Source organism: Rana temporaria, chromosome 13 (assembly GCF_905171775.1).
Source record: "Rana temporaria chromosome 13, aRanTem1.1, whole genome shotgun sequence".
NCBI classification, from domain to species: Eukaryota; Metazoa; Chordata; class Amphibia; order Anura; family Ranidae; genus Rana; species Rana temporaria.
This window is the reverse complement of record NC_053501.1, coordinates 53,364,631-53,379,102: the sequence shown is the minus strand read 5'-3', so window position 1 is coordinate 53,379,102 and position 14,472 is coordinate 53,364,631. Positions and strand designations below refer to the sequence as shown.

Here is a 14,472-nt window from a genome sequence, read left to right as displayed (position 1 = left end):
AACATCTGTCTAATACCCAACCATACAGTTTTAGCTTTTAGTGCTGGTCACCTGACCTGAATTCAAGTCTACAAATTTTACATTTCTTAAAAAATGCTAGTTGGTGTTCTTTTTTTGTGACAGCAAAGTCTAGGTATAGATCAGTGAGTGTCAGTAAAGTCAAATATGGAATACAATGTGCACAACTGAATATCAGCTCACCTCTGCCTCCTCTCCATGGTGGTGTAGGCCCATATGTGTAGGAATCTCTTTATCTTGAGGTATCAGATCTCCCGTAAGACTGAATCGAGCCTGCATACCCTATAAAAATATAACCTGTCAGTGTTATATGAGAAAAGTGAAAAAGAAATTCAGTATAATGCAATATACAATGAGCACCCATGCTGATTGACATAACATACTATCACACCTTGAAAAAAGATGATTAAGGTGTCCTTTTATGAAACAGTGAAATCTATTCACTGCTTCGTTCTCCAGCATTCACAGAGGAGATTTTTCTCCTCTGTGTGCCTGTTTATGAAGCGGGGAAGATTGTTTCACCCTTGGGGGAGTGAAGTGATCTACCAATGCTTCAAACAGTAGAGAACGGCCCCCGATACTGGAATCTCGCGAGACTTTACGAGATTGCAGTAACAGAAATTCACTGAAACACCGAGATGTCAGTTTATTGAGCGGTGATAAATTATCACCTCTCAGTACACTGACAGACGGCGTGGGTAATGTAATTAAAATAACGAGTCCCCCTACATAAATAATATATATATGTACACACACACTATATATATATATATATATATATATATATATATATATATATATATATATATATATATATATATATATATATATATATATATATATATATATACACATACACACACACACACACACACATACATATATATATATATATATATATATTACATACACATACACACACACACACACACACATTATATATATTTATACACATAAATATTACAGGGGGACATGGTTACAGTGTTGGGGGGTCTGAACGAGGTAGAAGGAAGTTAAAAATCTTCCTCCTTCCTCCTCAGAACCCCCGGGATTCCCTTTTCACCACCTCTGAGATGGTGAATCGGGGAGTGTGAATTCTGAAGAAGATCGCCAGTGAAGTGCTCAGATCGCAGCTTCATAAACTGGCTGATACTGTGTCAGTCTGAGGATTCTCTGTGTGTGGAGATAATCAGCTTAAGGGGACAGCTCGGAGAAGAGGAGGAGCAGAGATTGCATATGGGGGACCCTAGAAGAGGAAGCAACAGGACACTCTTTGCAATACCACTGCACAGAGCAGGAAAGTAAAAGTTTTTAATTTTGGGGGGGGGGGGGGGGGATTACATTTAGACCCAATTTAAAGATCAGAAAGTTGACAATACTACGACTGTAGCAAAAATAAGCAAAAACAGATCAGTTAAAAATGCCCAGCTCCATTCTAAGGTAATACAGTAGTATTTAAAGTGCAATGGGGTTTTTCGGTTTTATTTGGAGGATAAACTGGGCTGCAAGACTGTATTCACGCCTCAGCGTTTTGAATCTCAGGCAGGTGAATGACAAATCACAGAACACACATTTGAGATGCTATTCCTTTGACTGGCACCGGAAATCACGGTGTGGTTCTGGCACAATAAACCACGCTGCAATCACGGCAACCTATATTACATGAAGCATGTCGCTCAAAAGTAACTCCTGAACTTTTTTTGGGTGACAAGCTTCATGCTATGCGGATCGCTGTGATTGCAGCGCGACAACCGCAGCAGAACCGCACCGCGATATAAGGTGCCATGCCATTCATATAAATGGCATCTCAAATGTGTGTTTTGCGGTTGTCATTCACACCTCGCCTCTTTGAAATTGCGGAAATTCTGTCTACGATTCAAAACGCTGAGGCGTGAATGCAGCCTGGAAATTAAAGATGCAAAATAGTCATATAATACCTTTTTTGTTTTCTTTTGTCGAGATTGTGGCAGATCCTTTATCCACTCCAGTTTCTCAAACTCCACTGTACCCATGTGTACCCATTCCTTTTGAGGCTTTACTGGAAGATCATCAACTATATTAAATAAGATAAAATATTATTCAATACAAATGTATTACAGGAGATCATCAATATAAAACATTTTTAAAGAATACAATGAGAGTGAACCCATGAGGCCTCATTCACACGAGGCGGATCCATTGCCACTAGTCCGCCAGCTCAGCGGGAGATCTCTCCGTTGATCTCCGCTGAGCCGGAGGATGACAGGTCCTTCTCTGCTTACTGAGCGGGGAGGGGCTTGTCGAGCGCCGCTGCTTGTCTATGGAGAGATCGGACGAAAACGGACATGCTGTCATCAGATCTCATCCTCTCTGATCCGCCAGGATCGATGGCGACGTATCGCCATACGTCTGATTTTAGCGGATCGAAAGTCAGCGGACATGGTCACCGCTGACATCCGACGCTCCATAGACTTGCAAGAGGTACAAATTGCACAATAAGACCTAATCCCAGCAAACCACGCTATTCCAAATATATATTTCTTTAAAGAACAATCAAAATGCATTAAATAACACCAACACAAAATCCATATACAAAGCTCATATGCAAAAAAAATAAAGAACTAACACACATAATTAATCAAGTGAATTGGTAGTTCCACATAACTGTCCAGGACAACCCTCAGTTTCACAAAAATCTAAAGTAAATCTATCACGAAAAATTGATACTTAACACTATCATTCTGAATTTAAAGTGGAGTTCCACCCATTTTTTTATGTTTGTCTGTGCTGCATGCTCTAATCCAGTGTTTCTCAACTCCAGTCCTCGGGGCGCACCAACAGGTCATGTTTTCAGGATTTCCCTCAGATCAAACTGCTGTGGTAATTACTAAGGCAGTGAAACTGATAAAATCACCTGTGCACAATAATGGAAAGCCTGAAAACAAGACCTGTTGGTGCGCCCCGAAGACTGGAGTTGAGAAACACTGCTCTAATCTCATAGTGTTCAGAATGGACAATTTTTATTTAATTTGTTGCTTGTAAATACCTTTATTTTGTAGTCCTTCATTACTTCCTCCTCCTTATTTGCCTAGGCTATTTGCAAGGGTTTCTGGGATAGTCATCATGTTTCCCAGTAGTCCTTGCAAACCTGACTGAAACCTATTACATTGCTTGTGCACTGAGCATGTGCGAGATATGCAAAGCTGAAATCCAGGAAGTCATACAGTCTGGCTTCATGATGCCCACACTTAAGATGGCCACGGTCTATTTCTAGATTATAAACTATTTAAATGCTGTAACAACCTAACAAAACGGACCTTAGTTTACAGACTAACTTTACTAGAATACATTAAGCTTGTGTATTACAGGGGTATTTATATTTAAAAAGTGAAATTGTGGGTGGAACTCCCCTTTAAGAAAAGTCTTCTTGTCATTTTTTTTTTTTTTTTTTTATATAAAAAAAAAAAACAGTACAGCTACTTCATGTCATAAAAACCCTAGGTGGTGTAGATCACTTGGTTTCTGAGTCTCACACACATGCATGCAGCCAGGGAGGCAGTAAAGACAGGCCGCAGAGCTGTGGTTTTACCACCAGCCCCCCTTCCCCACAGGTACTCGCCTGAATTGTAACATTACAGCCCGACATGGCTGTACACATGCCACATCTGGGATGCTTTGCTTTACAGCTGCAGCAGTTGACAGGTGGCTCTGCCTGTCAAATTTGCCCATTGAGATCAATGGGACTGCACTACAACAGTGGAGCTCACAGTTGTGGCACAGTCCTGTAGTATAACATTGCCATAAGGCAATCAATTTGGATTTACTAAAACTGGTAATATGCTAAACACAGAATATGGTGCACATCTGCATGAAAACCAACCAGCTTTCAGGTTTTATTGGCAAAGCTTAACTGAAAAAGTTGAAGTTAGAAGCCGATTGGTTACTATGCACAGCTGCACCAGATTCTGTGTGCGCTGGTGTTAGGATGAGTTACTTTAAAGTGGTTGTAAAGGCAAAAGCTGTTTTTTTTACCTTCATGCATTCTATGCATGAAGGTAAAAAAAACCCTCTCTGTGCAGCTCCCATCACAGCCCCCCCAATACTCAGCCAAGACCCTTCTCAGTCCAGCAATGTCCACAGGAGCCTCGTCTGTCCCGGGACTCCCTCTCCTCATTGGCTGAGACACTGGCTCCCGCTGCTGTCAATCATGGCCAGTGAGCCAATGAGTAAAATGTGAGGAGTGGGGCCAAGCCACGGCTCTGTGTGTCTTATGGATGCATAGAGCAGGACTTGAAAAGCAGGGATAAAACACGCACCAGTGCCCCCATAGCAAGAAGCTTGCTATTGGGGGCACTGAATCTTTAATACCACTTTAAAGTCATAAAAATGAATATGTAATAAAAATATTATTCAAAATACTACAGATGTTCCAAGCCTGGTCCATTTGGGACTGATAAAATGCATCTCCCTAGCAAAATAACAAAAGAAGTGCCACGGGGTGTGATAGCAATAAGACTTGTTTTGTTGCAATGAATGCACATACAGATTTTTATCAGATTAGTTTCAACTGAAAGCCATCATTTTAAAGGTTGTCAACATTTGGAGCCTCTTAGCAATTTATGATGACCGAAGAACAAAAACAGTTAGATGTAAATCCTGACTTGTCTTCCCTGTTCTGCAAAAAATATGTCCTTGACGTTCTTCTTGTTATGGGATTAGAGTTATTGTTTTATTTTTGTATTACTGCCAAAAACGAACATAAATAAGACAAAATTTAGGCCTCCAAATAACTGTACATAAAGTGCTATGCTGTCCATAATGAATAATGTGTTTTTCAAAGTAGAACATTTCCAGCATAAATTCAGGCAGGGGATTACAGGAATGTGCAAAAAATCACAAATTTGCCAGAAAAATGTGAGTGTTTCCTGCAATATAAAAAGGTGAGAGAGTAAAGGTGACTATGTTGCCCCGTACACACGATTCAGTAAATAAGTACGTTTTCTCCTTCACTGATGGGCACTGCACTGACGGGCACTGATAAGGCGGCACTGATGGGCACAGATGAGGTGGCACTGATGTGGTGGCATTGATGGGCACTAATATGCGGCACGGATGGGCGGCACGGATGGGCACTGATAGGCGGCACGGATAGGCGGCATGGATGGGCTAGGATAGGCAGCACGCATGGGCACAGATAGGTGGCACAGATAGGCAGCACAGCTGGGCACGGATAGGTGGCACGGACGGGCACAGATAGGCGGCACGGACGGGCACTTATAGGCGGCATGGATGGGCACTGATAGGCGGCATGGATGGGCACTGATAGGCGGCATGGATGGGCACTGATAGGCGGCATGGATGGGCACTGATAGGCGGCATGGATGGGCACTGATAGGCGGCATGGATGGGCACTGATAGGCGGCACGGATGGGCATAGATGGGCACTATTGTATGTGTTGTACTAATGGATGCCAATCAGTGCCAAACAATGCCTGCCAATCAGTGATGCCCATTGTGGGCACTGATTGGCATTCATTGCGGCACTGATTGGCATCCATTTTCTGTGTCCTCCTCATCCCTGGTGGTCTAGGGTGGCATCCTTTATTTATTTTTTACATTTCTGGTGGTCTATATGGCCATCCCTGGTGGTCCAGTGGACATCCCTGGTGGCCCAGTGGGCATCCTCGGGGGGGCTGTGCTGATGATCGATCAGCACACACCCCCCCATGTCACAGGAGCAGCCGATCGGCTCTCCTCTACTCGCGTCTGACAGACACGAGTGAGGGAAAGCCGATTACCGGCTTTTCCTATTGACATCGTGATCAGCCGTGATTTCACACGGCTGTCATTGGCGGGCGGGAAGTGGTTAAATGGACATTACATATATCCATTACAATTATTAAATAAAATGCTCATCTACATTTTATTTGATAATTTTAATGGATATTTGTAATAAATGGTTATTTTAATAAATTCATTTGTGTACGTGGTGCCTTAAAAATCTGCATTATTTCTTCATTTTGAATAATGTACTGGGATTTTTGATTGTGGAACTTTTCCGCTGCCATGGTGTATAATAATTTTATATATCATAAGCTCTGGTAACAGAGAGCAGTGTGGATATTGCAGCACAAGAAGGTTCGCTTTGCCAGATAAATCGTAGAAGAACATTGCAATCAGTTGCAGGGAAAAGCCTGGCAATGGATACAGCGCACCCAGAGCAAGCACCAAATCCTTACATGTAACACATGCCAAGTGGTGATCCTGTGCAACCAGATTTGGAGAAAGGCCTTGGCTGGGCTAAAGCCACAAGTACAAACACCACCCTGTAATGATGTGTCCACAGGAGCTGGTAAGTGAGTTTTTCAGCTGTTGGTGGGGACACTGATGTTTAAAATCACTACAAAGATGGTGGAGATCGACACCAAGAACATATTATCACAATACTTGTAAACTGTTTAATATTAATTTATCATATTTGCTTGATTAGCGCAATTCTATTTATTTTCATGTTGGTGTACTGTGTATATGTCTCACGGAAGGTTTTGCTGCTTACACTTTTTATATAGGAGGTCATTTATTAGTGTTTTTTTAATTTATTTTTTTACATAGGAGAAGATGCCGGTTCCAGTGAAAGCCGAATATAAATCCCTTTAGTTCCGCTTTAAGCCAAGAACAACCCAAAATAAAGCCTCCTTCTCCCGATGATCACCGTGATACCACATACAATATATATATATATTTGTTGTTTGAATCTGTAGTACATCTCAAAAACAAAAGTGCGCATTTTACTTTTTTTTTTTTGTCCTAGCTAAAACACACTGATACTAATTTAAAAAAAATGTAAGCGGTTGTAAACTGCTGGATTTTTTTTTGTTTTATCTTAAAACAAAGCCCTTCCAGCTCAGAGATGTCTGAGCTTCAGGCGCTCCCATCTTCAACAGTCTTGCTTCTGGGTTCGTGGACTCCGGCTCTGTGACTGTGGCCGTTTACAGCACAGGGCTTTAAAAGATTAACCTGGGTGGCCGTTCCTTCAGAGCGCATGCGGCAGTGATGTCAATGGCTGCATTTACAGTAAATATCTCCTAAACGGTGCATGTGTAGGAGATGCTTACACTACCTATAGGTAAGCCTTATTATAAGCTTACCTATAGGGAAAAGTCAGAGATGGAAGTTTACTTCCACTTTAAAGAGGAGTTCCAGCCTGGGAAAAAAAATAATAATTAAAGTCAGCAGCTACAAATACTGTAGCGGCTGACTTTTGATATATGTAAACTTACCTGTCGAGGGAGCCCGCAATGTCAGCACCCCAGCTGTTTTTCAGAACGGCTGTCGGGTGCTGCTGCCGCCGCCATCTCCACTAGGAAAATGGCAATGAAGCCTTTTGGCTTCTCGGACGCTCCCTACTTCACATGTGTGAAGCACGCTGCGCTTCCTAAATGGCCTGGCGGCGGAAGAAAAGAGGAGGGGGGGCTGAACTTTCGAGGGGCGGCGCCATCTCCTGGAAGTGGCAGCAGGGACCTGTCAAAATGTACTTTACGGGGGTCCATAAATGCTTGGAGTTCTACTTTAAGCTCATAAGGAAGTCTAGCACTTGCTATCAAACCTACATAAGAGCACAAACTAGCTTAATCATCGATTCAATGTATACTGTACACTCCGTGATCAAAGTGATGTGCCAGCAGTAAGGAATAAATCCTCTGTCACTGATTGATGAATAATGATATAGTTCAGTAACAATATATTATAGATGTTCAATTTTTATGGGTATAAGGAAGATTAAGACCATTACAGTGGGGGCACAGAGGAATGCAGGAAACAAAGTCTATTACTTAAGCATTCACTTCTTATGCTGAATTCATACCCACTACTTAGTGCGATTAATCAGCTTTGCAGAGGTTCTGTCATGATGGTGAAGGATTACCTGACAAAGCAGTTTTATTGTCTTCTCTTTCTTCAGGAATCTCCACCGATTCTTGTGTCATTGCAGCAGAACCAAAAGATTCATAGCTGACAGTCTGGGGACCACCTGCTGTGTCACTGGCACTAGAATCCTCCTTGGGGGTTGGGTCTTTACCTTTTGATCTCAAGAATGCAACCAACTTGGGATCTTAAAGAAAAATTACATAAAAAAAAAAAAAATGAAAAATTATCATGAATGCAACGCCTTCAAGCATTACTTTGCCAATGCATTGACAACCAAAATCTATTAGACACACAGTGGGCTTTTTTTCCGAATGAGTTATTAGACCGTTGGCATGAATTATTCAGTCTGTAAATTTGCCCAACAAATATTTGGAAGATGAGCTGGATAATAAAATGGATTTCTCATTATAAAATCCTTTACTCTTTCAACTTCAAATTCATAATGACATCACCCAAATCAAAGAAAACATCACACAGATTCTTTAGTGAATGAGGAAAAAAGAGATTTTTAATACAGCTTACCTGTAAAATCTTTTTCTTGGAGTACATCACGGGACACAGAGCGGCATTCATTACTATATGGGTTATATGGAGTACCTTCAGGTGTAGACACTGGCAATCTCAAACAGGAAATGCCCCTCCCTATATAACCCCCTCCCATAGGAGGAGTACCTCAGTTTTGTAGCAAGCAGTATGCCTCCCAAAATGGTCCTCAAAAAAGAGGGGTGGGAGCTCTGTGTCCCGTGATGTACTCCAAGAAAAAGATTTTACAGGTAAGCTGTATTAAAAATCTCTTTTTCTTTATCGTACATCACGGGACACAGAGCGGCATTCATTACTATATGGGATGTCCCAAAGCAATGCTTACAATGAGGGGAGGGAGAACATCTCCAAGACAAAAGGATTTAATTTAGAGATATACTCAAATCATAATAAATCCAACTTAGTTGAGAAAAATAAAATTTTTAAATTTAACTCGAACAAGAGGAGCCCCCGGAATCCGAGGGTCTCAAACTGCAGCCTGCAGCACTGCCTGCCCGAAGGCAGTATCAGTATTCCTTCTTACGTCCAACTTGTAGAATTTTGTAAACGTGTGGACAGAAGACCAGGTTGCCGCCTTGCAAACTTGAGCCATAGAGATCTGGTGGTGTGCTGCCCAGGAGGCGCCCATGGCTCTAGTAGAATGAGCCTTTAATGATACTGGAGGAGGCAACCCTTTCAAGCCGTAGGCCTGAGTGATTAATTGCTTAATCCACCTAGAAATGGTGGACTTTGCAGCTGCCTGCCCCTTCTTGGGCCCATCCGGTAGAATGAACAGCACATCTGTCTTCCGGATCTTCTTTGTAGCTTTAAGATAGGCCTTCATGGCCCTGACAATATCCAAGGTATGCAGCAACCCTTCCTTTCTGGAAGTAGGTTTAGGGAAGAAGGATGGTAATACCAAATCCTGGTTCAAATGAAAACTGGATATGACCTTCGGAAGGAAGGAAGGATGAGGGCGGAGAACGACCCTGTCCTTATGAAAAACAAGATATGGTTCCTTACAGGATAAGGCTGCCAGCTCCGAAACTCTTCTTGCGGAAACTATGGCAACCAAAAATACTAACTTCCTTGTCAGTAGAACCAAAGGAATATCAGCCAACGGCTCAAACGGTTGTTTCTGTAAACTTGACAGAACAAGATTTAAATCCCACGGACAAAGCGGGGATTTAACTGGAGGTCTAATACGTAAGACCCCTTGAAGGAAGGTCTTAACCAGCGAGTGGGTGGCCAGCGGCCGCTGAAACCACACTGACAGAGCAGAAATCTGTCCTTTGATTGTGCTTAATGCCAATCCTTTATCCACTCCTAGCTGGAGAAAACTTAATACTCTATCGATGGTAAATTTGCGAGAAAGCCATCGCTTGGACTCACACCAGCCTACATAGGCCTTCCAGACCCTGTAATAAATCACCCTAGAGACCGGTTTCCTGGCTCTGATTAGGGTAGAGATTACTTTCTGAGACAGACCTCTACCCCTGAGAATCAGGGATTCAGCTTCCAGGCCGTCAAATTTAGATGCCGTAAGGCAGGGTGGAGGATCGGACCTTGCGATAGCAGGTCTGGCCGTAGAGGAAGAGTCCAAGGGTCTCCCACTACCATCCTTAAGATTAGTGAGTACCATGCCCTTCTGGGCCATGCTGGAGCTACCAGGATGACTGGTATGTGCTCCACCCGGATCCTGCGCAGCAGGCGGGGTAGTAACTGGAGCGGGGGAAACGCATAAAGAAGTTTGAACTGATGCCAAGGGCAAACCAACGCATCAGTTCCGCAGGCCATCGGATCCCTTGAGCGGGACATGAACCTGTCTAGTTTCTTGTTGAGTCTCGATGCCATGATATCCACGTCCGGCACTCCCCATCTTTGGCAGAGTGCTTGAAAGACTAGTGGATGCAGAGACCATTCCCCCGGCCATAGAGTCTGGCGGCTTAAGAAGTCCGCCTGAAAGTTGTCCACTCCTGGAATGAATATTGCCGATATGCAGGGCACATGAGCCTCTGCCCATAGAAGAATCAAGCTCACCTCTCTCTGAGCGGCTTGACTCCTGGTTCCCCCTTGGTGATTTATGTGTGCCACGGCCGTGGCATTGTCTGATTGAATTCTCACCGGGAACCCCTGCAATTTTGACGTCCAAGCCCTGAGGGCTAGTCGAGCAGCTCTGAGCTCCAAGATGTTGATGGGCAACTGCTTCTCTGGCTTTGCCCAAGTACCTTGGCGAGTGCAACCATCCAAAATTGCTCCCCAGCCCGTCAGGCTGGCGTCTGTGGTCACTATCTTCCAAGCCACTGGGCTGAAAGACCTCCCCTTCAGTAGATTCTGAGGGTCTAACCACCAACACAGACTTTGTCGGACTCTTGATGAGAGCGGCAACGGGATATCCAAGGCCTGTGGCCTTCTGCTCCATGCTGACAGGATAGCTGCCTGTAGGATGCGAGTGTGGCTCTGGGCGTATGGTACCGCCTCGAATGTGGCCACCATCTTGCCTAGTAACCTCATACATAGGCGAATAGTCGGTTCTTTCTTGCTTAGAACCAGTAGGATTAATTCCTTGATGGCTTTTACCTTCCTCAGAGGTAGGAACACTCCTTGTTGTTCTGTGTCTAATCTCATGCCGAGATATTCCAACTGCTTTGTGGGCTGGAAAGCTGACTTTTCTCGATTTAGGACCCAGCCGAACCTCTCGAGGTATTGGACCGTGAGGGCCACTGCTCGCTCCAAGCCGGGAGACGAGTGATCTATGACTAGGAGGTCGTCCAGGTATGCTAGGATCGTGACCCCTTGGATCCTTAGTTTGGCTAGGATTGGAGCTAGGACCTTCGTGAACACCCGGGGGGCCGTAGCCAACCCGAAGGGAAGCGCCACGAATTGGAAGTGACGCGAAGCCACCATGAAGCGTAGATATCTTTGATGTGGCTGATAAATTGGAACATGAAGGTAGGCATCCTTTATGTCTATGGACGCCATGAAGTCGTCCTTCTGGAGTGTGGCAGCTGCTGACCGCACGGATTCCATCCGAAATGAGCGGATCTTTAGATATGCATTTACCATCTTTAGGTCCAAAATTGGCCTGACATCTCCATTGGATTTTGGGATGATGAATAGGTTGGAGTAGAAACCCAGCCCCTGTTCCAGGACTGGTACCTCTACTATTACTTCCTGGGAAAGTAGATGATCTAATGCCGATCTTAATGCGGCTCCCTTTTCCGGATCGTTTGGAATCCTCGACTTCTGGAAATGAGGAGGAGGAAACCTTAGGAAATCTAATTTGTAGCCTGTGGCCACGGAAGACCGTACCCACTCGTCGGGAATGCTGGCTTCCCAAATCTCTGAAAAGAGTCGCAGCCTTCCCCCCACCTTCGTGGGTGGGGGCGCCCCTTCATAAGGTTGGCTTGGGGGCTGGTCTTGCTGGTTTGCGAAACCACTGCCTTTTGCCTCTAACAGCCTGTCCTTGTGATCTGCTGTTGAAGCCGAAGTTTGCTTTTGCAGGAGGCCGTCGATACTGCTTGGCATTAGAGGGCCCCTGCCCAGGGGAATACTGTCGTTTAAACGCAGGTCCCTGAACCTTCTTCTTAGTTGGCAAGAGAGTACTCTTGCCGTTTGAAATGGTCTGAATGTATTTATCTAGGTCTTCTCCGAAGAGTCGTCCTCCATGGAAGGGGAACCCTACCAGGAGCTTCTTGCATGGGGGCTCAGCCTCCCAGCTTTTTAACCATAAGAGTCTTCTCATATGGATAAGGGATAACGATAAACGTGACGCTTGCTGGATAGAATCCTTGATTGCGTCTACCGTAAAACTTATGGCCTTAGGGACATCCGAAAATTTTTCTGCCTGCTGGGCCGGAATAAGTTTAAGCATCTGCTTAAATTGATCCGATAATGCTTGAGCGACCCCAATCGCAGCCACAGCTGGCTGTACTACTGCCCCTGCAGTAGTGAAGGAGTTCTTAAGTAGTGCTTCCAAGCGCTTATCAACTGGATCCTTGAACACCTGTATGTTTTCTACAGGGCATGTTAACGATCTGTTAACACATGAGATGGCTGCGTCCACTGCAGGAGTAGCCCATCTTTTGGAAAATTTTTCTTCCATAGGATATAGGACAGAGAACCTTTTAGGTGGTAAGAAGATCTTATCTGGCTTGTTCCAATCTTGGAACAAAATTCCCTCTAATAGAGGATGGATCGGAAACACAGCATTGCTTTGAGGCGCCCTCAGTGAGCCCAAAGCTGAAACCGTCGATACCTGGAGATCTGGTACTGGCAAGTTGAATGTCCTATGGACCAAGTCCGACAATCCTTGAATCCACCAGCTCTCCCTCAGGGAGACTGCCCCAGACTCCTCTGTATCCGGGTCTTCGATCCCTGAACCTACTTGGTCCGTGTCCAAGAGGTCGTCCAATTCCCCTGAGGAAAGGACCTCCTCTTCTGAGGGTCCGCGCTCGGGCGACGGAGATCTATTCCGCTTACTGCCCCGCATAGCTGCGGATATCATTTTTCCCATGCTTTTCTGCATCTCTTTTAAAGAGGTGAGTAATACCTCCTCCGTGACCATCTTAGGGTTGGACTGACCCGCGTCAGCTCCAGCCCCAGATCCCGATGGCCCCAAGGCTCCCTGTAGGGAAAACAGCGGCATACCATGGTACAATACCGAGGTACACCTGCTACCTATTGGTATTTGGAACTATAAAAGTTAATTGTCCAAACACCTGTTTGGGGGATAAAAAAATGCTTCCTCTCCCCTAGATGACTTTTTTTTTTTTTTTTTTTTCGTTTTTGTTTCAAATCCAGGAAAGAAAAAACATTCTGTCCCCCTGAGTAGTATTGCAAAGAAAAACTATGAGATGGAAAAGAAACAGCCTATTTCTAGGCTTGACAAAACAGTCCTCTGAAGACTGCAATATCCTTTCTGGCCACTGTGTGTCCTCGGCGCCCCGTGCTACCGCTCTGGTCTTTCTCCTCAGTTCCAAAGTATTGATGGAACAAACAAGGAAGGGCCGCCCCTTCCTTTAAGCCACTGACCCGCCCTTCCCCCCCAGCAACCTCAAACAGGAAATGCCCCTCCCGACAGGGGGAGGGGGGGGGGATTTTGGGAGGAAGGGACCTCTCTGTTCCAGCAAACTGCAGCCTGCAGCCTGGAACCATGAGGCCAGCGTTTTGCCTGCTTGCAGGCTCTGAGGAGGAAGACTGAATGGAGCATCGCCTGGAGGCCTGCAGGTAAGCAAAGCTCTCTGACACACACATATATTTTTATATAACACAGGCCCCACTCAATGCTTTTCCAACACTACAAGGGAGGTCACATCTTATGGGGAATAATACATAGAGAGCCATCCTATCTTTATGATATGTGACTAGTTTGCCAGATGCAGTGCATAACTTTAGGCATGTCCCCTGTGACCCCCCAGAAAAAAACCTGCTAAGAACCAAGTTCCGCAAGTTTTCCCCTCACTTACCTGCTCCATGCCGCAGGACTTTGCCAAGCAAGAGGCCCAATCTTCCCCCATCTCCGTGGGGATGTCTAGACCTTCAGGCCCTGGGTTCCTATGAAGGATCCACTGTCCTGGGCCCATATAGCACCCTGGCAACAGAAAACTTTAGGTACGCAAAGGTTTCTAAGTTCTGGGCCCAGGGTCCAGCTCTCTAAAAAGAAAAGCATTATGGGCTATACCCCAAGGGTTTGGGGTCCGGTTACTGACCACTTTAGCGCTGAGGCTTTTTTGGACAGAACCGGTAGCTCACCTAATCCCAAGGATGCGGAGGCAAGCTAAACCATGACTAACACCTAAGACACTGGCGTAAAAACTGAGGTACTCCTCCTATGGGAGGGGGTTATATAGGGAGGGGCATTTCCTGTTTGAGATTGCCAGTGTCTACACCTGAAGGTACTCCATATAACCCATATAGTAATGAATGCCGCTCTGTGTCCCGTGATGTACGATAAAGAAATTGAGTATTCTGCAATGGCCGATTCAATCACCTAATCTCAACCCAGTTAAGCATGCATTTTACTTG

At 44.8% G+C, this 14,472-nt stretch overlaps 1 protein-coding gene across 1 annotated transcript in view; it reads right to left on the bottom strand.

Moving 5' to 3' along the window:
• RPAP1 (RNA polymerase II associated protein 1) overlaps window positions 1-14,472 on the bottom strand; it is a 91,723-nt gene that overhangs the window by 52,201 nt on the left and 25,050 nt on the right. The window contains exons 7-9 of the mRNA XM_040332584.1: window positions 7,922-8,107; window positions 1,956-2,071; window positions 202-300 (exon numbers count right to left, since the gene is read on the bottom strand). Coding sequence (XP_040188518.1) covers window positions 202-300; window positions 1,956-2,071; window positions 7,922-8,107 — 401 coding nt within the window. The remainder of the gene's footprint in view (window positions 1-201; window positions 301-1,955; window positions 2,072-7,921; window positions 8,108-14,472) is intronic.